General features: G+C 36.6%; 1 protein-coding gene across 1 annotated transcript in view; it reads right to left on the minus strand.

Annotated features, from left to right (window-relative positions):
• Nucleotides 1-3,711: 3,711 nt before the first annotated feature.
• The window catches only part of LOC134321880 (mucin-2-like), a 28,728-nt gene continuing 7,613 nt past the window's right edge, over nucleotides 3,712-24,826 (minus strand). Inside the window, exons 16-46 of the mRNA XM_063003757.1 lie at nucleotides 24,210-24,465; nucleotides 24,067-24,119; nucleotides 23,847-23,947; nucleotides 21,727-21,878; nucleotides 21,404-21,542; nucleotides 21,173-21,277; nucleotides 20,872-21,051; nucleotides 20,392-20,631; nucleotides 20,142-20,298; nucleotides 18,678-18,806; nucleotides 17,482-17,626; nucleotides 17,320-17,363; nucleotides 11,853-17,027; nucleotides 11,590-11,744; nucleotides 11,284-11,458; nucleotides 10,824-11,071; nucleotides 10,465-10,648; nucleotides 10,072-10,273; nucleotides 9,433-9,608; nucleotides 9,238-9,307; nucleotides 8,213-8,313; nucleotides 7,745-7,776; nucleotides 7,331-7,508; nucleotides 6,536-6,640; nucleotides 6,383-6,423; nucleotides 6,144-6,266; nucleotides 5,153-5,251; nucleotides 4,929-5,057; nucleotides 4,530-4,569; nucleotides 4,316-4,439; nucleotides 3,712-4,067 (exon numbers count right to left, since the gene is read on the minus strand). Coding sequence (XP_062859827.1) covers nucleotides 3,857-4,067; nucleotides 4,316-4,439; nucleotides 4,530-4,569; nucleotides 4,929-5,057; nucleotides 5,153-5,251; nucleotides 6,144-6,266; nucleotides 6,383-6,423; nucleotides 6,536-6,640; nucleotides 7,331-7,508; nucleotides 7,745-7,776; nucleotides 8,213-8,313; nucleotides 9,238-9,307; nucleotides 9,433-9,608; nucleotides 10,072-10,273; nucleotides 10,465-10,648; nucleotides 10,824-11,071; nucleotides 11,284-11,458; nucleotides 11,590-11,744; nucleotides 11,853-17,027; nucleotides 17,320-17,363; nucleotides 17,482-17,626; nucleotides 18,678-18,806; nucleotides 20,142-20,298; nucleotides 20,392-20,631; nucleotides 20,872-21,051; nucleotides 21,173-21,277; nucleotides 21,404-21,542; nucleotides 21,727-21,878; nucleotides 23,847-23,947; nucleotides 24,067-24,119; nucleotides 24,210-24,465 — 9,269 coding nt within the window. The 3' untranslated portion in view covers nucleotides 3,712-3,856. The remainder of the gene's footprint in view (nucleotides 4,068-4,315; nucleotides 4,440-4,529; nucleotides 4,570-4,928; nucleotides 5,058-5,152; nucleotides 5,252-6,143; nucleotides 6,267-6,382; nucleotides 6,424-6,535; nucleotides 6,641-7,330; nucleotides 7,509-7,744; nucleotides 7,777-8,212; nucleotides 8,314-9,237; nucleotides 9,308-9,432; nucleotides 9,609-10,071; nucleotides 10,274-10,464; nucleotides 10,649-10,823; nucleotides 11,072-11,283; nucleotides 11,459-11,589; nucleotides 11,745-11,852; nucleotides 17,028-17,319; nucleotides 17,364-17,481; nucleotides 17,627-18,677; nucleotides 18,807-20,141; nucleotides 20,299-20,391; nucleotides 20,632-20,871; nucleotides 21,052-21,172; nucleotides 21,278-21,403; nucleotides 21,543-21,726; nucleotides 21,879-23,846; nucleotides 23,948-24,066; nucleotides 24,120-24,209; nucleotides 24,466-24,826) is intronic.

Below are 24,826 nucleotides of genomic sequence, written 5' to 3' on the forward strand. Positions count from 1 at the left end.
AAAATATATAAAAATATGTCTCTTTAAGTACTCATCAAACACAGTCGCAAAGCAATTAAACAAATGAATAATTACACAGCATTTTAACAGTCTTGTAATTGAGTGTCACATTGGTCATTCAAAAGCACCAAAGCTCATCACTCAGCAAGTACAGCACTGCATTCTATAGCCATAACCCAATTCATAACCAATTAACTAAATATCTTATTAATAAATGCTACAATGTTTAAACAGTAATATTTTTCTGACCTGTTTGTTGTGTTGATTGTATTCCAATTAATACAATGGCAAGCCATCTCAGCATCCATGCTTGGGACATCTTTGCACATCCCATTGATGCCGGGCCAGTTCTAAGGTTCTTGTGCTCTTTTTCTGTGTGCTACTACATTTGAATGCTTTTATATGGAATCTTGATCAAGATGAATGCTGATACAGATCTCAGGGTGGAGCTTTGACTGCCATTCTAAGCCAAGTGACTGTGTCAAATAAATATTTAACACCAACAGGCTAGTGTTTGAGGTCAAACATGGTTTGGGTAAACTCTGGTTACATTATGTGTGACCAACAAAGATAACTGTTTGTATGAGAAATTTCAAAGCAGCAACAGTATTGCACCGTGGTTGCTCACATATTACAGTTTCTCACTTACTGATCAGAAGCTTGTTTAAATCTCCAAGCTAGATAGTGCTGGGCTTCTGACTAAAGTTTGCTACTGCTTAACTCTAACTGTGCATTATTAATAGGTTACTTTGAATCATATACACTGCTAAATGGGTTCATGCTTGGGCCGGTAAAATTTTACAACAAAATTCTCTTTTTTCTCAATGAATTTTTAAGGTTTAACAGACTTCCTACAATGTATTTCTTTCATAAGTTTATTTTGGGTTTATCTGTAAATATATTAAAACCTGTTGGGTGAGAAAAAAAATCTCCTTTTCCAAAATCAGCACTTTAAACTTTATATGTAGTTTGCTGATTAAAGAAAAGCCTTAAAGCCCATGGCAAGAAACCCAAGGACAGTGTCACCTGCCTTTTGGCAACTAATACTTTATGGCAAACCAGAATATAATAAAGCAATAAGCCACGTTACTGCGATTTTATCACGGGGAAGGATGTTTTGGCATGACGTGAAGAAGAGTGCCTAAAACGTCTTTCCCCTTGATAAAATCATAGCAGTAACGCACGGTCTCGTTATTATTAGTTGCTTTTATAAAATAGCGGTCAACATAAAATATAATAAAATACAACAATGTTCAATTTATAAATGTTTTTATTTACAAAAAACACTTACAAAAAGCGTTCTTCCGCGAAATCAGGTAGTCCGTTAACAGTGTTGCTAGGCAACATGAGGGCGAACATAACATTCTTATTATAAAACGGATAGTTACGGTCCTAAAATCTGATTGGCTGAGCCGCGTTCGAAGCCGTTGTAAAATCACCGATAAACGCACACCTATGACCACCTCACATCATTCCATATTAATACGCCACTGAATAGAAAAAATTAATGTTATGTTCGCCCTCATGTTGCCTAGCAACACTGTTAATCGAACTACCTGGGGTCGCGGAAGAATGCGTTATTGTAAGTTTATACACAATAAATACATTTATGAATTAAACATTGTTGTATTTATTGTATTTTATGTTGACCGCCGTTTTATAAAAGCAATAAGCCACTCGAGACCGTGCGTTACTGCTATGATTTTATCACAGGGAAAAAAGGGGTAACATCATTCCCCGTGATAAAATCACAGTAATGCACGGCCTCTCGTGGCTTATTGCTTTAATAAACAATCCTCCACAAACATTATTACACTATTTCTTGGACGAAACACCCGCTTAATTATTAGTATTACTGTTTATATTAATCTGGACATTTCCATGTATAGTACATGACTTAAAATAGTGTTCAACCAAGTTTGTACTTTTTCTTTTCAGTGGCGTATTAATATGGAATGATGTGAGGTGGTCATAGGTGTGTGTACATCAGGGATTTTACAACGGCTTCGAACGCGGCTCAGCCAATCAGATTTTAGGACCGGAACTATCCGTTTTATAATGACAGTCTTCCTGAAATTGGCTACAGTTTTCTGTACTGTTTAATGGCTGCAGTCAAACTTACTCTATTTATATTAATACTAGAATAGGCATCCGTCAGTCTCAGGAGACTTTGGAGTTATATTAATACTACTACTGCTATTACTACTACTTCCACTACTACTAATATTACCACAGGGCTGGAATTGTTCACAAAAGTTTCTAAGCGACCAATCTCAGCAAGCCGACTAAACACCCCTCAGTACAAATATAAAATAGGACTACATTGTTTTATTGTTAATATTCTGTGAATTGGAATGGGAACATTATGTCAAATAGATTTCTACTGCTTCAAATTAAAGCACATGAATTTTACATATAGGTCAGTGACTTGCATTTCCATGCTTTTAATGCCATTATTAGATTTGAAAATAATGAAATAATTAGAAATTATTTGACACATGTTGTGGGGTATTAACATACAGAATTTTTTATGAGGAATAGATCAGTAAAATAGCAAATTACTTGTTTTCCTACATATTTTCTAGAAAATAACTGGTGAAAGTGCATCATCATGGTGAATGTTATGCTGCTTGCAAGATTATCCAGTATAACCAGTTTTGCAGAGGGTCAGTGGTGATCTAGGGAGGCATATCCTTGAAGGGTTGCACAAACTGCCATGTGATAGTCAACTGTACCCTGATTGCTGTTAGGTACCAGGATGAAATTCTAACAGCCATTGTCAGACCTTATGCTAATGCAGTGTGCCCTGTTCCTTCTGGTTCAAGACAATGCCTGGCCTCATGTGACCAGAGTGTGTAGGCATTTTCTAGATGATGAAGGCATTGATGCCCTCATGTTGTCCAGACCTGAATCCAATTGAGAGGAGTGCAAAGAGGCATATGGGCCATACACACTACTAAGTCACATTACGAGTTGCTGTGATGAAATTCACACAAATTGGATCAGCCTGTCGTTTTAATTCATTGAGTTGATGATTTCGGTTTCCACTCACCATTGTTATTTCATTTTGTTCTTAATAAACTACGTAATTTATAATTAAGGTTTGAACTTGAGTCTTTTGTTTTGTTTGTTTGTTTGTTTATTAGGATTTTAACGTCATGTTTTACACTTTGGTTACTCATTACACAAGATTCATCAGTTCACAAGGTTATATCAAACACGGTCATGGACAATTTAGTGTCTCCAATTCACCTCACTTGCATGTCTTTGGACTGTGGGAGGAAACCGGAGCACCCGGAGTAAACCCATGCAGACACGGGGAGTAATGCAAACTCCACACAGAAAAGACCCGAACCTCCCCACCTGGGGATCAAACCCAGGACCTTCGTGCAAGTCTTTTGTTTAAGTTTATATATGGGTACATGGTTAAATACAGCATGACTGACAACAACCAGAGTTTACACATCTTTTCCTTGGATGATATTTGCATTAGCAAACTAGACTTTATAATCATTTGTACACTGTGTTATCACACAGTAAACACTGGATTTTTGAGAAGCGATGTGTATACATAAAATGCTTGTTTACTTACAGGCAGTAGGCAGGGTGTGCCATATTGAATTCATACCTTAAATATTTATTTTGATGAAGATAACCTTACAGATTACAATGAACAAGCAAATGCCAAATATTTTTATAATGCATTTTATTTAAACAGCTTTAACAATTATTAAAAGAAAAAATTAAACACTCTGCTATTTTAAAAGACATCTATGAAAAAGATCTGAGGTTTAGCAGCTAAAATCACAGCCAAGAAATATTCAGCAGTTGTTAAGGATGGTTAAAAAATTGCTGTTCAGGGGATTTTGGAGCTGCGTTTCCGAAGGGTCTGTCCTTTGCGCGAGTATGTGTTGGAAAGACATTTGGTATTGTCACAACTGCACTCCTCCACGTGGACATAAGTATGTGATATCGTATCTCCATTCAGACAGTCCAGACTCACTGTTCGATTACTACTGCGGCTAGCCTGACAACAGCTACACGAGGACGAGCCCGCCTCAGAGTACCTGAAAAAAAGTACAGATATGCTAGTATCAGAGCATAAATGTTTATTTGTTCTCTATCATGCTATGCCAGCCAGTCTTGGGCATCTCATGGGTATTCATTAGGGCACTTTATCTGCAGAATACATCATATTAGCCTGCTGGCTGTACCTATTGTAACCACATTACAATGCATGCTTATATTATGGTTATATGTAGACTGTATGTGTTTGTGTGTGTGTGTGTGTGTGTGTGTGTGCGTGTGTACTCACATGCTGTAGCTGTTGCAGTGTCCCTGACAGTGTGTTTGTTCCACTTTGCTTTTTGACTTACAGTTGTTATGAGTGATGTGTTCAACAACGGTTTGCACTTTACATCCCTTGTCCTTCTCCACACCTGATCACACACACACAATTATTTGGTGTCTTTTGAATTATAAGGATTTATTCATATTGATCAGATACATCATTTTATAGCAATACTCACAAGTTTGACAACAGCCATCAGCAGCAAACTGCACTGTACCCTACAGATAAAAAAATATCAGATTAAAACATTATTTGTTTTGGTTACTGTGAGGAATGCCAATATCAAATCAGTAGCAATATCATCTGATGTTTAAAGATTGTATTAAACACGATATCAGGCAAATCTTAACATATAAATTAGTCAGTTTAATAATACATGGGGCTAATAAAAATATCTATTTAGTAATCCATTGGGGCATGAAGCCAACTAAATTTTTAGTAGGTAGTTCTCCATACGTCTTGTTTCCTTCTATACATCTTGGTTTCTTCTAATCAATAGCTTATGTCCATAGGTTACTTATTTTGTATTGCATTTGATTTTTGTGTGGATTTAAGTATATGTGTGTGTAATATTTACAGGCTGGCAGTTGTCAATGTTAAATGATGGGCAGTGGATCTTGTAGTTAGTGACTACATATTCTCCATCAATATAGTCGCAGATAAACCTGTCACAGGCCTCATTTTTGGGAGTCCATTCTTTTCCACTCTGCACCCAGAAACAAAATAGTTTAAATCTCTTGATGTGCATCATTTAAAAAGTCACTAATTTAGATATAGAATTGCAGTAGCATTGGTGTTTACCTTCAGTAGCTGTGTTTTACCCTTGTAGTTAAAAACACACATGGTCCTTACACAATTTCCACAGCATTCATCAGAAGATGTTTCCACATACTCATGTCCCTAAGAGACAGAAAAAATATCCTCATATGTGTATGCAGTAAATTCAGAAATGTTTAAGATCCCGTTTTGAATACTTTATGGTGTTGTGAATTAAATTTTAAATGGATATAATTACTATCCATCTACACATTATCAGACATAATGACAAAAAGAAATCTTATATTCACAAAAGGTATTTAGACACATTTTCCTTTGTCATTGTAGAAGCCCCTTTGGCAGCAATAGGCAGTCTTCTTAGATGTCTTTCTACAAGCTTTTTACACCTGAATTCACAGATATTTCATGTGGTTAAAGTCTAGACCACCTAAGAACATTCAGAGGCTGTATGCTTTGGGTTATTTTATGTTAAAAGGTTTGTATGTACCCTGGAGGAGGTTTTCTTCAAGGATGCTCCTGTATTTGGCTGCATATATCTGTCCCTCAATTCTTACCAGTCTCTTGGTCCTTGCTGCTGAAAAGCACCCCTATAGCATGATGCTGCCAAGAACATAGTTTGCTAATAGCATGGTATTATTCAGGTTGGCTTATAAAGTGCTGAAGAGATGGTTGTCTGTCCAGCAAGACTTTTAGACTTTTAGAGCTCTTTAAAAGTAATTGTTCTATGAGTTCTATTTTACCTTTCTAAACAAGGCTTTGTTTTGCCAAGATGCCCCATTTGGTCAGCTGGCCAACTCCACTACGATTTAGGGTTGTGCCAGGCTTCTTCCATTTCAAAATGATTAAGGCCACTGTGGTTTTGAGAACATTCAAAGCCTTAGAAATTGCTTTATATCCTTGTCCTTATCTATGCCTTGCATTTGGTCTATATCTATGATCTCTAGTTGAGTTTTTAAATATGTCAGAAACAGTTTTCATGGAATATGTGTGTAATATACATCCAATCAGTACTTACTGGCTCACACGTCTCGTTACAAGTCACAAATCCACACTGGATCCTGTACAGCAGTGTCTGTGGATCTACATTCCAGGTGCAGTGACACTCCTGGCAGTCCACAACAGGGATTGTAGTACCAGGCTGCAAGGAAAGGTTTATAAATGGAATTTTCATAAAATATATAATTTTTATAGCAGAAACATTCAATTATTTGTATAGGTGTGTGTGTATATGTGTGTGTGTTTTTACCAAGTTACCTTATATTCCATGTTTCTGTGAACACAGACCTTCTTTGGCTCTGTAAGAGCAAAACATTACATATCATAATGTGATGTATGTGAGAATCTATCATTTGATGCACATCTACAAAACTACATGTATAAAAGAAATAATAGTTATTATTTTTTTACCGCAAGTATACTCGGGGCAGCATTTTCCGTCTGGTACTGTGAGCACAGGAATATAACCAATCTTACACTTGTTCTCTGCAATGGGACACGTGCCGCTGTCACAGCCTGAAATAAGTGCAAGAAACAGAGTGCATATAGACTTTGTTAAACAAGTGTACAACAAACAGCTTGTTTAAGTTGATAATAATGGCAGAGCTGACAAATTACAAGAAAACAAGCATAATGTAGTATGTTTTACAAAGCGTAAGATATAATAATAATTATATAAAAGTTAACATGTTTTGGTTAAAGTAATCTTTTTGTTTCTGGAAATATAGTTGCACAGTGGGTAGGGTTGTCGCCTCACAGCAAGAACAGCCTGGGTTCGATTCTCCAGCCAGGGCCCTTACTCTGTGGAGTCTGCATGTTCTCCCTGTGTCTCTCTGTGTTCACCAACTAGAGCTACTAAAAGTGCCCCGAGTGTAAATTTGTGTGTGTGTGCCCTGTAATAGACTGGTGACCTGTCTGGATGTTTCCAGTCTTTCGCCCTATTAATCAGAGCCACCGAGAACATGACCATGATAAAGCGGTTCCTGAATGTGTTGTTGTGTTACCATTTACCTGGGTAAAGAATAAACATTATTTAACAATAAATGAATACTATTTTGATATTAGTATATCAATACATAAAATTGTTGCATGTTAAAAAAGAATGCATGTTACTAGATCGTGTATTTATCTGTCATTGACTCAGTTCTCACAACATAGCATTAGATACAATAAAGAACATCACAAATCACTGAATCCAAAACATACGGCAAGATAGCATAGTGCAGCAGTCGTCCTCTGGATCTGTCACATTGACCAAAATGTTTCCAGGTTCACTGCAGGTAATTTGGTTGTTGTTTGAACATTGTCTTGGTTTACAGATCACAGATTGAGTTGGCTCATTGCAAACACAGTCCTGGCACATATACTCAAACTTCTCTCCAAACTAAAATTAAAAAACATAAAAAAATTAATACCCTACAGTGCTATGCCCTGTAGAATAGAACACTATAAGAGAAGTTCCTTATGCATATAAACTCACATCTTTTCCTGACAGAATTGCCCACATACAGTATATTGTTTTTAAAAGTCAATTAGTACTACAAATATTGAATTCAGATTTAATGGTTTGTAAGTTGTACTTGCTTAGTTATTGTTGGGAGCCTTAACTTGTTATCTTACCTCTCGTGCATTGCCACCGGAATCCAGACAGCCTGCAGATACAGACACATTATTAATCCAATGTCCACTGTAATATTTTGGTACATGCATGGTACAACTAAGCAATTACTCCAACAACTGACAACAGATGTAAATAAATGGTAATGTGTGTTAGGTAGTATCAAAATGGGATGTCAAGAATAATTTAGTTTAACCTATAGGAATGCTTATTTTATTAAGAAAGATACACCTTATTTCAAAGGTTTCATTATTGACAACCTCATTAATAAACACAGTTCACAAAATCTGCAGTGTTCAATTTATAGCAACAGCTACAGCTACATCACGTTTGTTACAGTCATGAGATAAAAGGGACTCAGTAAATGAGTGTGAATAGGCAATGACTAAATATTATTTCTGAAATTTCCTAATAATATACTGGTCTGTATAGTGAAGACATAAGGTTAGAGCAGCAGATTATCAACTTACCACACTTGTCAACACACACTCCTGACTCCTTACTAAAAAGCAGTGTGCCCTCAGGACAGAAGCAACCTTCAGTAGTCACATTCACAACTTGATCACCAATTCTAAAATGTAAAAAAGTCAAGACATTAACATTTCTTAAAAATATCTCTTACTTATCAGACTACAAATCATTCATAGCATTACATCACATTAATAAAGCCTAGATTTACATATACCATGGAGGGAATGCTTATATACATTTGTTTTTGTTATTAAATTCCCTTTAGTGAATATATACTGTACATACACACATTGTGTGTTTATTTGCAGCAATAATATCTACAACTTTATTTTTAAGTAATCTGTGCATCTGCATATGTAATATAGTTACTACTACTTTTCCTGAATCAATACAAATGTGAATTCTTTTAATAGATAAAGGAAGGCAAAACGACTTTTAGCAGTCTGAGGTGGCAGAAGGAACATTCAGTAATGCTAGATTTGCAAGGGTCTGGTGCATATATTTAAAAATGAGTATGGATTTAAATTAAGGTTTCTCATTGGTCGCATTTTTAATGACTAAATGAAACCAGATAATAAGAAGCAGAAATATGGATAGATAACAATAATAAGCAATTTAACAGCTGTTTTAAATTAAAATGCAACACATTTACTGTTTGACACCAAATATATGCTGCATTGCAAACAGCATATTACCTACATATTACGACACTACTGGTAGTGCAATTCCATATTCATATTCCCTAATATCAAGTGGTTATTGTCCATCTAAGTGTTTAAAGTTTTTAAGAGATTTAAGTAGTAAAAGTGACCATTTTCTTTTTACATAATTAAGTTACCAAAAGTAAAGAAACCAATATACTTTCCACTTGGTAATTGTATACCTCTGTACGTAAGGCATGTTTAATATTGCTCATTTAAATCAACACACAGTAAAGGTGAAACAGCATGAATGCATGTATACTGCTAAGTATAGATTACTGTCACATATAAATTGACAAATTTTATAAATATAAAAAGCACACCTGTCTTTGCAGGTTGGAGGTTCAGCTGGTCCACAGGGTTTGTACACTTTGTCTTTTGGACAGGTATGAGCTGGTAAATAAAAATAATTGTATTAGGATAATTACTTGAAACATTAATACATTTATTTGGATCAACAAACTAAGACAATTAATGCTTCTAGTTTGTGTTGACAAAATGTTCTGCTGTTGGCTTACCGCACAGATCAGAATGGATCCTCCAGTTTATGCAGATGCCAAATTGCGAGCAGGTCAAGGCGTAGGTCTGCAGACTTGTGCACACCACAGCTGGGTTGCTCATATGACAACTGTCAAACTGGCATCCTGTAAAGTAGTTCTCAGGGGAGACGAAGGGATGGCAGGCTTTAAACACACTGGGGAAATAAATATAAATAAGATATGTGAAAACAATTTGTACATACTGAAACCAACTACAAACCAGATTTCTGTAAAATGCAGTAAAAACAAAATGAGATTTGTTAAATCTAACTGACAAAAAGTAAAAAAGAAACATGTTAGCATTCTGAAGATATAAACTTATTGTAAATGTAATGCCTGCAACACACTCAAAATAAGAGTGAAAACTCTATACAATATTTAAATTACACAGCAGGTGAATTGGTAACAGGTGACTTTATGACAGATCACCAGAAAAAATCCACTTTTGACTTATCAGTCCACAGATCATTACCCCGAAAATTGTCGAAGGTGTTGTTACTTAAGCCTTTAATTTTCTTGTTTAGCAATAAAGTGGGTGTATGAATTTAAGTATTAAGTTAGGAACCATGCATTTGTCAAAGCTATTTTTTAAATCAGGCTCGGTTTTTTAATACTCACTCGCTTTTCAAAAGCTCACACACAGGGTTAACAGGGCATGGAGGTTTTGTGGGTGCAGCAGTGGGTGGCAACAATGGCGGCTCAGGGCACTCTGGATTATACAAGTCTTTAGCTGGCCAGTAGTTTGCCATTAATGCACAGTCATTTACAAGTTTTCCCCCTGGTAACATGCAGTCATCGTCCTTATTGTTGTTGCAGGTACCTGAGAAAATAAGTTGGACCTTAATTTAAAGTAATAGATATGTAATTGATACGGTATGGGTAAAATATAATCATTATTAATATATGTTATAGGCAGGCTTAATGTAATTTTACAATGCACTTGTGTAGACTCTTAACAGAATTTAAAGTTTTTTAATACATGATAATTAAATATGTAGTAGATTTTCATACCACAGTGTCCTTGCGTGTTGTTCCCAAAATGCCTGAATGGCAGCGTGACACTGAACCCAGTGACCCCAAACATTACCACAACACCAAGCTGTGGAATCTCCAGAATGAAGTTCAATCCTGAATCTAGCACTTTAATTCCACTGGTAACAAACGGTAATGGCATGGAAGTATGCCCTAATAAAGCCTATTAATCAAAAACAGTAAAAAAAAATAAAAAAATTCAAAAACCCAACTAAGTACTGGCTTAGCATATTTGCGTCAGTTTATACTCCAGACATACGCACAGAACACTTCATAACTTTAAAATATTTATTAGTAATGTTTGCCAAAATGTTCGACTGCCATTGTTCAAATCTTACCTCTAGCTTGGCTTCTCCTATAAGGTTGTTGTTTTTCAGTGTGATGACCTGTGTTTTGTAGGACACAATAATAGCTCTGGGACAGGACACAGACTCTAGAGGGTCACAATTAATGTTGTCAATGTAGATTTTCAAATGGTGTTTAGGTCTCATTTCCTCAAATAAAACATATGTGCATTCTCCTTGGAAACTGTAGAACAGTCCATCAAATGTTATATAATGAGGATCACCCCAGCCTTCACAAAAGCCTAGAGTGAATAAAAGGTATACGAATAAAATCTGGTTACTTCAAGTTCTTTTTGGTAGTTTTTAATTTAATAACAGTAAGATGTGTGCTATTCCGTTACAACTATTACCATTTAATTGTACATGAGCTGTAAGTCTTAATTGTTAAATAATTACTTGTGCTGTGTGCTATCAATTGGTGTGAACTGCAAATATTAACAAGTGTTTTTCTTACAGTCACAAGCATATTCTTCACAGCAGTGGCTCTCATCAGGCACCAAAACAGGCGTCTTGCGATTAGAACAAGTAATGTTCTTAGGAGGTGGACACTCGTAAGGGATAATCTCAACAATATTGTCCTCAATGCATCTAGCCCAAGTGCAGTTACAGATCTCAAATACTTCATTTTCCTGTCAAAACATGTTTTCAAAACATCAGAATTTCAAAAATAATAATAGGAACTATCTATTAAAAAGAAACCGCTTCAACAAAATCTGTGCAGGAGTTTCGCTAAATATCTTTGCAGGTGGTTGATACTCACGCCTACTCCCCAATCTGAGCAGTTTTTGGATGGAGGTGGTGAAGTTGATGGAGTAGGACATATCTGTGTTGTGTTTTGGATTACACAGTTATTAGAACAAATCATGGTTAGACAAATACCTGAGCCTATGTCAGCGTTACTAATTATAGTTTCTCCTAAAAGAGAAAAAAAGAGGTTAAATATAACTCAGATTTTACAATTAATCAGATTTTAAACAATTAAGCATTGTATGAGTTACAAATGCAAACCATATAATTTCTAACCTGGTTTATAGTGTTTTCCATTTATAACACAGAAACATGGTGTTGTGATTGGACCACTAGTTTTGGTAGTCTTTTCAGTGGTAGATGGTGGCTCAGTTAGTTTAGGTGTTGTGCTGACTTCAGCTGGTGTTGTTGATATAGAAGGTGATCCTGGCGAGCTTGTTGTTGTTTGTTGTGATGTTGTTGATTCAGTTGTAATGACTGGAGTAGTTGTTGCTTTGGTAGTCTTTTCACTTGTGGATGTTGGCTCAAGTGGTATAGTAGTTGTGATGTCCTCAGCTGGTGTTGTTGATATAGAAGGTGATCCTGGAGATTCTGGCGAGCTTGTTGTTGTTTGTTGTGATGTTGTTGATTCAGTTGTAATGACTGGAGTAGTTGTTGCTTTGGTAGTCTTTTCACTTGTGGATGTTGGCTCAACTTGTATAGTAGTTGTGATGTCCTCAGCTGGTGTTGTTGATATAGAAGGTGATCCTGGCGAGCTTGTTGTTGTTTGTTGTGATGTTGTTGATTCAGTTGTAATGACTGGAGTAGTTGTTGCTTTGGTAGTCTTTTCACTTGTGGATGTTGGCTCAAGTGGTATAGTAGGTGTGATGTCCTCAGCTGGTGTTGTTGATATAGAAGGTGATCCTGGAGATTCTGGCGAGCTTGTTGTTGTTTGTTGTGATGTTGTTGATTCAGTTGTAATGACTGGAGTAGTTGTTGCTTTGGTAGTCTTTTCACTTGTGGATGTTGGCTCAAGTGGTATAGTAGGTGTGATGTCCTCAGCTGGTGTTGTTGATATAGAAGGTGATCCTGGTGATTCTGGCGAGCTTGTTGTTGTTTGTTGTGATGTTGTTGATTCAGTTGTAATGACTGGAGTAGTTGTTGCTTTGGTAGTTTTTCCAGTTGTGGATGGTGGCTCAGTTGTAGTAATGACTTTAACTGTTGTTGATACCTGAGTCATAAATGTCGTTGGTCCTGGTGGTCTTCTGGTTGTTTGTTGTGATGTTGTTGATTCAGTTGTAATGACTGGAGTAGTTGTTGCTTTGGTAGTCTTTTCACTTGTGGATGTTGGCTCAAGTGGTACAGTAGTTGTGATGTCCTCAGCTGGTGTTGTTGATATAGAAGGTGATCCTGGCGAGCTTGTTGTTGTTTGTTGTGATGTTGTTGATTCAGCTGTAATGACTGGAGTAGTTGTTGCTTTGGTAGTCTTTTCACTTGTGGACGTTGGCTCAAGTGGTACAGTAGTTGTGATGTCCTCAGCTGGTGTTGTTGATATAGAAGGTGATCCTGGCGAGCTTGTTGTTGTTTGTTGTGATGTCGTTGATTCAGTTGTAATGACTGGAGTAGTTGTTGCTTTGGTAGTCTTTTCACTTGTGGATGTTGGCTCAGTTAGTTTAGGTGTTGTGCTGACTTCAGCTGGTGTTGTTGATATAGAAGGTGATCCTGGCAATCCTGTTGTTGTTTGTTGTGATGTTGTTGATTCAGTTGTAATGACTGGAGTAGTTGTTGCTTTGGTAGTCTTTTCACTTGTGAATGTTGGCTCAAGTGGTATAGTAGTTGTGATGTCCTCAGCTGGTGTTGTTGATATAGAAGGTGATCCTGGAGATTCTGGCGAGCTTGTTGTTGTTTGTTGTGATGTTGTTGATTCAGTTGTAATGACTGGAGTAGTTGTTGCTTTGGTAGTCTTTTCACTTGTGGATGTTGGCTCAAGTGGTACAGTAGTTGTGATGTCCTCAGCTGGTGTTGATATAGAAGGTGATCCTGGTGATTCTGGTGAGCTTGTTGTTGTTTGTTGTGATGTTGTTGATTCAGTTGTAATGACTGGAGTAGTTGTTGCTTTGGTAGTTTTTCCAATTGTGGATGGTGGCTCAGTTGTAGTAATGACTTTAACTGTTGTTGATACCTGAGTCGTAATTACTGGAGAACTATTGTACTGTACTGTTGTACTGACTTCAGGTAAACTTGTTGAACTTGTATAAACACCTTGTGACCCAACTGGTGGGGTTGTGGTCGTAAATGTCGTTGGTCCTGGTGGTCTTCTGGTTGTTTGTTGTGATGTTGTTGATTCAGTTGTAATGACTGGAGTAGTTGTTGCTTTGGTAGTCTTTTCACTTGTGGATGTTGGCTCAAGTGGTATAGTAGTTGTGATGTCCTCAGCTGGTGTTGTTGATATAGAAGGTGATCCTGGAGATTCTGGCGAGCTTGTTGTTGTTTGTTGTGATGTTGTTGATTCAGTTGTAATGACTGGAGTAGTTGTTGCTTTGGTAGTCTTTTCACTTGTGGATGTTGGCTCAAGTGGTATAGTAGTTGTGATGTCCTCAGCTGGTGTTGTTGATATAGAAGGTGATCCTGGAGATTCTGGCGAGCTTGTTGTTGTTTGTTGTGATGTTGTTGATTCAGTTGTAATGACTGGAGTAGTTGTTGCTTTGGTAGTCTTTTCACTTGTGGATGTTGGCTCAAGTGGTATAGTAGTTGTGATGTCCTCAGCTGGTGTTGTTGAAATAGGCGGTCCAGTTGTGGTTGTTAGTTGTGAGGTTGTTGATTCAGTTGTAACCACTGATGTTGATAAGGTTTGTGTTGTTCCTATTGATGTTGATGCTGTACCAGGAGGTGGGGTTGATGTTGCATTACAGGGTCCACAGCAAAGTACTCTGATTTTATAGTCAAAACATTTGTATGGACGCTCTGGCTGTTTCTCTTGTTCACAAACTAATCCAAAGGAAACATTGCATTGCACAACCTGTCCTGTACTAGCTATAAATTCATCAAAAGGCACATCAGGTTTGACTACAGCCCTACACTCGATGTCTTCTGGATGTTCACATATTGTCTTGCCACTATTTTTGATATTTTCATATGTTTCTAAATCATGGCCTCCTCCTGTTGTGGGGTTATACACATTAAACCATTCAGACCATTCACATATGACACATGGTGTTGTTTCAGACTCTGTTGTTGAAGTGGGTTCTGTGACTCTAGTAGTTGATGTCTCTGTATAACCGGTAGTGGGTGTTTCTGCGGTTGTTCCAACTGGTGTTGTTGATACAACAGGTCGCCCTGTTGATATTGTGTGTTGTGATGTTGTTGATTCAGTTGTAATGACTGGAGTAGTTGTTGCTTTGGTAGTCTTTTCACTTGTGGATGTTGGCTCAAGTGGTATAGTAGTTGTGGTGCCCTCAGCAGGTGTTGTTGATATAGAAGGTGATCCTGGTGATTCTGGCGAGCTTGTTGTTGTTTGTTGTGATGTTGTTGATTCAGTTGTAATGACTGGAGTAGTTGTTGCTTTGGTAGTTTTTCCAGTTGTGGATGGTGGCTCAGTTGTAGTAATGACTTTAACTGTTGTTGATACCTGAGTCGTAATTACTGGAGAACTATTGTACTGTACTGTTGTACTGACTTCAGGTAAATTTGTTGAACTTGTATAAACACCTTGTGACCCAACTGGTGGGGTTGTGGTCGTAAATGTCGTTGGTCCTGGTGGTCTTCTGGTTGTTTGTTGTGATGTTGTTGATTCAGCTGTAATGACTGGAGTAGTTGTTGCTTTGGTAGTCTTTTCACTTGTGGATGTTGGCTCAAGTGGTACAGTAGTTGTGATGTCCTCAGCTGGTGTTGTTGATATAGAAGGTGATCCTGGCAAGCTTGTTGTTGTTTGTTGTGATGTTGTTGATTCAGTTGTAATGACTGGAGTAGTTGTTGCTTTGGTAGTCTTTTCACTTGTGGATGTTGGCTCAAGTGGTACAGTAGTTGTGATGTCCTCAGCTGGTGTTGTTGATATAGAAGGTGATCCTGGCGAGCTTGTTGTTGTTTGTTGTGATGTTGTTGATTCAGTTGTAATGACTGGAGTAGTTGTTGCTTTGGTAGTCTTTTCACTTGTGGATGTTGGCTCAAGTGGTACAGTAGTTGTGATGTCCTCAGCTGGTGTTGTTGATATAGAAGGTGATCCTGGCAAGCTTGTGGTTGTTTGTTGTGATGTTGTTGATTCAGCTGTAATGACTGGAGTAGTTGTTGCTTTGGTAGTCTTTTCACTTGTGGATGTTGGCTCAAGTGGTACAGTAGTTGTGATGTCCTCAGCTGGTGTTGTTGATGTAGAAGGTGATCCTGGCAAGCTTGTTGTTGTTTGTTGTGATGTTGTTGATTCAGTTGTAATGACTGGAGTAGTTGTTGCTTTGGTAGTCTTTTCACTTGTGGATGTTGGCTCAGTTAGTTTAGGTGTTGTGCTGACTTCAGCTGGTGTTGTTGATATAGAAGGTGATCCTGGCAATCCTGTTGTTGTTTGTTGTGATGTTGTTGATTCAGTTGTAATGACTGGAGTAGTTGTTGCTTTGGTAGTCTTTTCACTTGTGGATGTTGGCTCAAGTGGTATAGTAGTTGTGATGTCCTCAGCTGGTGTTGTTGAAATAGGCGGTCCAGTTGTGGTTGTTAGTTGTGAGGTTGTTGATTCAGTTGTAACCACTGATGTTGATAAGGTTTGTGTTGTTCCTATTGATGTTGATGCTGTACCAGGAGGTGGGGTTGATGTTGCAATACAGGGTCCACAGCAAAGTACTCTGATTTTATAGTCAAAACATTTGTATGGACGCTCTGGCTGTTTCTCTTGTTCACAAACTAATCCAAAGGAAACATTGCATTGCACAACCTGTCCTGTACTAGCTATAAATTCATCAAAAGGCACATCAGGTTTGACTACAGCCCTACACTCGATGTCTTCTGGATGTTCACATATTGTCTTGTCACTATTTTTGATATTTTCATATGTTTCTAAATCATGGCCTCCTCCTGTTGTGGGGTTATACACATTGAACCATTCAGACCATTCACATATGACACATGGTGTTGTTTCAGACTCTGTTGTTGAAGTGGATTCTGTTACTCTAGTAGTTGATGTTTCTGTATAACCAGTAGTGGGTGTTTCTGCTGTTGTTCCCGTTGATATAAATGTTGTAGATGAGACGGTTTCTATGAAGGGTGTAGTTGATGTGAAAGGAAGTTCCGTAGTAGTTAAAGCTTCTGTAGTTAATGTGCTTGTGATTGGTGTTGATAGAGTTGGTGGTAAGGTGGTTGGTGGGCAAGGTAAGCTGCTTTCAATGACTGTGCTGTTTAGACAGATGGCATAGTAGCATGTTCCCATGTTGTCTGTTACATTGTAAATGACATCATCTTCACCATATTCTGTTCCATTGTAAAAGCAGCACCCTTTAAACAATAAAGTGAATTAGTTTAATTACTCATAGAAATACAAGGTTTTTAACAAGGTCAACATAGTTTAATAAATCTTCAGGGCCATGTATGTATGTATATATATATATATATATATATATATATATATATATATATATATATATATATATATATATATATATATATATATATATATACATATATATAAGCTTTATAATATACTAAAACAATATGATAATCTTACAAAAACCCACTAAACATTTGTGTCCTTCCTCATTGTCTTTGATGTTTTATTGTATTTACTCACCTGGTCGTTGTGAACAACTTATCTCTCCATTTTCACCACAGTGACTGTAAAACAATTTTAGTTACAAGGTTATAATGCATTGAATGTTTAATATCCCCTGTCTTACTTTTTATGAAAATTCTGTAAATGTTTTAATGTCATAAAAGTATTGATTTTCCATACCATACACTGCACGGTATTTTACTTGGTATTTCCTCCCCTTCTTCATACTCTGTTCCATTGATAAAGCATCCTTCACATTTCTCAACACACATCTGATTCTTCTCATCAAAAATGGGCTTGTCCTCTGGACATTTTGGATAACATCCTTTTGAAAAAACAGCATTGTCATCATAGTGTACATTATTGGACAGTCATTCTTAAACCTTATTTTGACCAGAGTAACTTGACTAATTTGTTGATGATATTTAAAAAATGGTGATTTAAAGAACTACTGCGTGTGTACTGTCTAGTATATTTTAAATCTGTGCTAATGTTACAGATTCATGGTTTTACAATTATAACAGGCAAAAGCAGCAATCTTTTGTTACTCTAACAAGAAAAAACTGCTTTTTGTGGTGTGTGGCTAATACTGGGTGAACCTGCCAAAGTAAACAAAGTTTCTTTGTTGTTTACTCAAAGAAACAAACTAATAAATGTATGTTTATAAAAGTATCTTAATTAAAATGTAGCACAGAGGCTGTTTTCTGACAGCAAAGAAGTTAACAGAAAAATACAATTATACATCAAACTACTACAAAACATTACGCCGACGATTACTATCAAATTACTATAATATTTTAGTAGTTATAGTTTATAGTATAACCTGGTTGTTTCAGATTATATTCAGCTGAGTCACACACTGATCTCTGTTATTCACCATCTCTGTTACAGCACATTTGACCAGCCAGCAGAAGCCACAGTTGCAGCAGCTATGAGGAGTTCTTTCAACCATCCATCCCAACAGGCACAGCCAATTGTGTCTGTGTAGGAAGGAACAGCTAGGGTTCAAGCAAGGATGTCATCGATGGCGGACTAGCGTAATGGACTCAAGATCGGAGCACCACCAAAAGTCTTTATGACAGAAAACTATATTAAATTTCCTGACAAAATGAATTTGCATATTACTTTAAACAAAGTAATAGTCTGTTTTATTAATGTGGCCCTCTGTCCAATTGTTTATCCTAGTAGATAGCCATTAACAAAATTTGAAATTTATATTTACAAACATTTTTATAAACATTTATAACCATTAATTATCTACTACACTACTTGTCACTCTTTCTGAAATCTCCATTTTCAAATTTTTAAATGCAACACATTACAAACCAGACAGTCAGAACAGTTCAAATTAAACTTCATAGATTGGATGACCTCACCTTCCAAATTGGGTAAAGGATTGGTGCAGATGTCTGTAGGGCTTAAGCAGGTTTTGTAGCATGGTGTGTCACAGGGACTGTAGTGCCATATGCACTCATTATGGTGATTGTAGAAATCACAGAACACAGCTTTTGAAGGAAAGTTACAAATATACAGATGCATTTTAATTTAAAACAACAATTTTAAACAATTTATTATAAAACAACAATTTTGTACATTGATTTCATATTTATAACATTCATTTTAAGCCTGTTTTCATGCACAGTTTAAATCTCAGTTAGTACAATTTAGAGTTGCTTTCTAAAATCAGAACATTGTTAAAGTGCACCAATAGTAATAACTTATTTATTGATTTATGCCTTAAACACTATAAAACAAGTCTCTTTACATCCTTACTCTTATTAAAAGCACCAGTATCTATGACAATTCAAAAATGGACACAGGGAAATGTCATCATGCAATCCCATTATAAAATATTATAATATTATAATATAATATAATATTACTACACTACCAATAGTTAGTACCCTGACTCAGATATGATCTGAGATGCAGTTATCAAGTTATCAACTAGCTTTTTTAGCATACTGACAAGCTAACTTGACCACAAGTTAATTTTAGTCATTAAACCTATTAAAAACAGTAAGCATTTTGGAATATACCATATTAACCAATGTTTTATATACACAATATTTGCAAATAACAAACATACTGGCAGCTAGCAGTTGATAAGCCTAGCAAGTAACAGTTCCATGTAGAAACAAATAGAATAGTTTAACACAGTATGTTGATTTGATGTAGGTCACATTAGCACACTGCTTACAGGCCAGCAAGCAGGAACAGCATAAAATATGACATTTTTAATCTTTTGTAACCAATAAAAATCTATTATTTAACTTTAGCTTCAGTTTTTATAAACTATATTTTAGGCTTATTACTGTATTTTTACCACTGTAGGGACAGTGGTAGCCTAGTGGAGCTTTGGGCTATCAGTTTAAGAGTTGAGAGTTTGAATCCCAGCTCTACCATGCAGCCACTGTTGGGTCCTTGAGCAAGGCCCTTAACCCTCTTAGATCTATCTATCTATCTATCTATCTATCTATCTATCTATCTATCTATCTATCTATCTATCTATCTATCTATCTATCTATCTATCTATCTATCTATCTATCTATCTATGTTGTAATGTACTCATGTATATATAACAAATAAAGGCATTCCATTCTATTTTATTATTACTACAAATAAGCTGCAAAAAACTTTTGCCCACTCTTGTAAAAATAACTTTGGATCCAATTTAGTGGACTTATTGAGACAACAGGATTCAGTTTGAAGTTCAGTCTGTGCATGCACAATAATAAAAACCCAAACCCTAAATATTTATTCAATAATGACATTCCTTAAGACTATAAAACAAATTGTTATTTATTTAGACATTAAATCTATATAAGAAATACACTTACGACATATCTCTGGCGTTCTCCAGGCCACACAGACTCCAGCTTCATTACAGGCTTGAGCATAGGCTGCCACAGCAGTGCAGAAACACTCACAGTCACCACCAGTATCACATGCACATGAATCCCTTACACAGTTATCAAAATATGGAGTAGCATCCACCTGCAAATACATATACTCAAACATTAACTCTGGAAACTCTTATTCTAGATACTGTACTTCTTATTTGCCATTTTAAAGATCCTTTTACTGTACCTCGCTGTGGCAGTCTTTGAATGTGTCAGATTTGATGATGCTGCACTGCATTTTTGCCCAAGTATGTCGGTTAGGTGTTGCAATGCATGGATCAAAGTCTGGCACCGCATCAGGACACAGGCTGTATACTTTCCAGCTGTTTACAAACTCCATAACATCAGAAACTTGCAGCTGGCCTTGAGTGATAAAGTCATCTTTGCCATTTCCATTGTAGTTTCCACACAACCCACAAACCTCTCCCTAAAAGCAGAATTATTAATATATAAAACATCATTTGTTGTGATAGGAATCACTTATAATAAATGTATAAAATGGTAGTTGTTAAATTGTTAAATCGTTAACAGAAATCTATGTAATTAACCTCTAAATGTTGCAGTTTTGGTTGTATACAGTACATGATTATTTTATCTATAGGTGCATTTTTATTTACACCATTAAGAAGTTAATTCTAGACTTTTAATTTTTCTACTTTTGACTTACCATATGCTGGGGTTGCAAAATAATGCGAACTGTTGTTTTACGGTCCCACAGCACTGAAAGGCCAATGTAAGTCTCAATGACCAGGTAAAGGCCCACATTTCTTACAGTGAACTTGATAACTGGACCAGTTTCAAGTTCATGATATGTTACATTGCCATCTTTTAATTCCAGCAGTCTGTTCTGTTAAGATTAAAAATATTTGTCATATTCTGAAAGTGTATTAAATCAAAAACCAAACTATTTATTCAAAATACATAAAACATTTTATTGCTATTACAAATTATTGATAATTTATTCTTACTCCCAAAAAGATCCGAACAGATTTAGAACAAGTGGTTCCTGTTGTCCCACAGGGTACATTCTCTGTGGTCACACGAAATGTTCCTGTCTTACTGCCACACTTGTTCTGGAAAACAATAGAAACAAGTGTCATAAAAGGCCCACACACTATTTTCAACAAATGCACATTTTATGAACGTTGGTAGTGTATCTGCTCATTAAAACATATAAAAAATATAAAATGCATGATTACCTGGACAGCTATGTACCCACAATCTCCACTGAAGCCATATGTCTGCTTATCAAAAGTGTTGTAATGACCACTCCCATATATAGTGCAGGTCCCAGGGCATTTTTTATTAGTACACTCCCACTTGCCCTGTTTACAGGTGCTGTAACATAAACAGAAATAATAATTTTTAAGGTTACAGTTTTAACACTTTTATTGTGTAATACCACAGAAACAATTATCGGTATATAATTAAGCAACTAGATTTTAAGACTACATAACACATTGGACACAACTACTAATATTAAATTAGGACTATTATGTAAATAAACCAGAAAAAAACATACCATGTATTGCACTCGTCTGTTATTTCTGAACCTCCAGCATAAAAGTGATCATTGTGTTTGCAAGGACAATCATGCTTCTTAACACAGTGACCACGGCCATCATCCAACAGACCTTTAGGACACTGACATCCAGACTCACAATCTGCAAGGAACTGAGATAAGAGAATACAGGGCTGTGAAAAAGTATTTGCCCCTCCCCACTTGCTTTAATTTTTGCATAACCTTAATGAAACACAAAATGCTTTTTTACATGATGATTTCATTTATTAAAGAAACAATGTTCTACCTGGTCCTATGAAAAAGTAATTGTCCTCTTAGCTACAAAATCAACCAGTTAACCAAAGTCAATTGACAACTGGGTTTATTTTTACTAGCCAGACCCAGGCATGATTACTGCCAGACCTGTTGAATCTAAACATCTCTAAAATAGAACTTGTCTGGTAATGTAAAGCAGACTGTAAGGTCTCAAAAAGCAGCACACACTACCACATTCAATTACAGAAATTCAAATACAGATACAAAACGTAATTTAAATCTACTAGTCTAAAAAGAGTTACAAAGCCATTGCTTAGGCGCTAAAACTTTACTGAACCACAGTGAGAGCCATAACTCACAAACAACATGTGACCTTCCCAGTACTTGCCAACCTATCAACAATTCAAGAACGCATTGATGACTCATACAGGAGGTAACAAAAAAACACAGACATCTAAAGAACTGCATGCCACCATGAGAACATCCTGCCAATAGTCAAACATGGTGGTGTCATCTCTGCATGACTGAGGTTTTGGAGATAATGTATGATATGATAATGTACTACAAAATATAATACACTTTGGCAAGATTATGCTGCTGTGACTATAAAGCTCCCTGGTAATTCTGAAACATGTTTGAGTATGATTTCATAAAACTATTCATTAGTTGTGGTTATTAGGTTAATAGTAATAATAATATATGCCTTTACATGGGCTAAAAAGTTCCAAACCTTTCAGGAAGCCACATAGTTACAGAAAGTAGTATAGTATAGCCGTAGGCAAGCCATAGCCTAGTGGTTAAGGTACTGGACTAGTAATCAGAATGTCACTGGTTCAAGCCCCACCACTGCCAGGTTGCTGCTGTTGGGCCCTGAGCAAGGCCCTTAACACTCAATTGCTCAGACTGTATACTGTAACTGTAATGTAAGACGCTTTGGATAAAAGGCGTCTGCTAAATGCTGAAAATGTAAATGTAATTGTATAGTATAGTATAGTATAGTATAGTATAGTATAGTATAGTATAGTAGTATATCACAGAATAGCATAGTGTAGTATGTGCAGCAGGTATAGTGTAGTAACCACTTTTGAAACATCCATGCTGCTTCCCTTTCTGTGTTGTCTGTACATCCCATAATTTGGAAGTGTGCTCTGACAGACAAATTGCATATATTTAAGAAATATATACGGCGAAGTGTGTTACTAATGGTTTTCTTGGTGACTGTGCTCCCAGCTCCCTTGACATCATTGACAAGCTCCTCCCGTGTAATTCTGGACTGACCTCACCTTTCTCAGAATCATTCTTACCCCACCAGGTGAGATCTTGCATGGAGCTCCAGAGTGAGGGTGATTGTGATCTTGTATTTCTTCCATTTTCGAATTATCGCACCAACAGTGGTCTCTTTCTCACCAAGCTTCTTGCTGATGGTCTTGTAGCCCATTCCAGCCTTGTGCAGGTCTACAATCTTGTCCCTGACGTCCTTTGATAGCTCTTTGGTCTTGCCCATGGTGGTCGAGAGATTTGAACGGAAGAAACTGATTCTGTGACAGGAGTCTTTTATACAGGGACAGGACTAATTTGTGTGCCTCATGGGCACATAACCGGTCTGTGGGGGTCAGAATTCTTGCTGGTTGGTAGGGGATCAAATACTTATTTCCCTTAATTAAATACAAATTAATTTATAACTTTTATTTAACGTTTTTTTTCTGGATTTTTTGTTGAAATCCTGTCTCTCTCTGTTAAAATAAACCTTCCATAAAAATTATAGACTGCTCAAGTCTTTGTAAGGGGGTAAACTTACAAAATCAGCAGGGGATCAAATACTTATTTCCCCCACTGTATATATACAAAAAATTTCAGATACTCACACAATCAATGTTCTCCTGTGCACACGTCTCTGCACATTCTAACCCATGCTCGTCTGGCCCTGCTGCAGTGCAGTTAAAGAAGACCTTCGGCTCTGGACATTCTGGAAATACAGAAAATTTTAAGACTTTTTGTTCAATTGGAAGGACAATAAGCACATTATTTCAAGAGATGTTTTTCAGAAGATTATTTCAGAAGCTGCTTTTTTTTTATTCTCCATACCTGCAATACGGGACCTCCAGGAGTGGCAGTGAAGCTTTCCATTTGTACAAACACTAAAATCACAAATAAATTGTTTTCATGATAGCTTCCCATGCCTGTTTTATATATTACATTTATAATTAGCCTCTCTGATAATCACTTACCAGTGTTCATTTTTGATGTTGATCGACTTGCCAGAATTAATGTGCTCTCCATTGTGATAACAGGGGCATTTGTCCATGGGCACACAAAAACCATCCTTATCCTCATAGAGCCCATCTGGACAAGCACACCCATCCACGGGCACAAAGTCAGTGCTGCAGCCCTGTCGTTCTGAGCTGAGGGAATCACATGTGCGCTGGCAGCCCTGAAGCGTGTAGGAAAAAACCTGGGAAGCTGGGCAGCTTTCAGCATACCTTTCTGAATAAACATAAAACAAAATAGAATAAAATAAAACAAACACAATTTTAGATAAGATATTTTATAAGATATTTAAATGCCCAAAAACTGTTCATTGTGAACTTTACATTGGTAAAATCTATAGCAGTGGTCCCATTTGGAAACTCTTGGACTTAATGGCCTTTTTACAAAATCAAATGCATTGTTTTTGGAATCGGTTTTACCCTACAGACTGACTGCACATAAAAGATTTTAATAAAAAAAAAAGCCAAATGATTCCTTCAATGCATAATATCTTCTGTCATCTGTTAAGCACAGCGGGGATGCATAATGGTACAGGCAACATCTAAAAATTGTTGGGTCCAGTAATCTTTTTGCATTG

This window comes from Trichomycterus rosablanca, chromosome 1 (assembly GCF_030014385.1).
Source record: "Trichomycterus rosablanca isolate fTriRos1 chromosome 1, fTriRos1.hap1, whole genome shotgun sequence".
Classification (NCBI taxonomy): domain Eukaryota; kingdom Metazoa; phylum Chordata; class Actinopteri; order Siluriformes; family Trichomycteridae; genus Trichomycterus; species Trichomycterus rosablanca.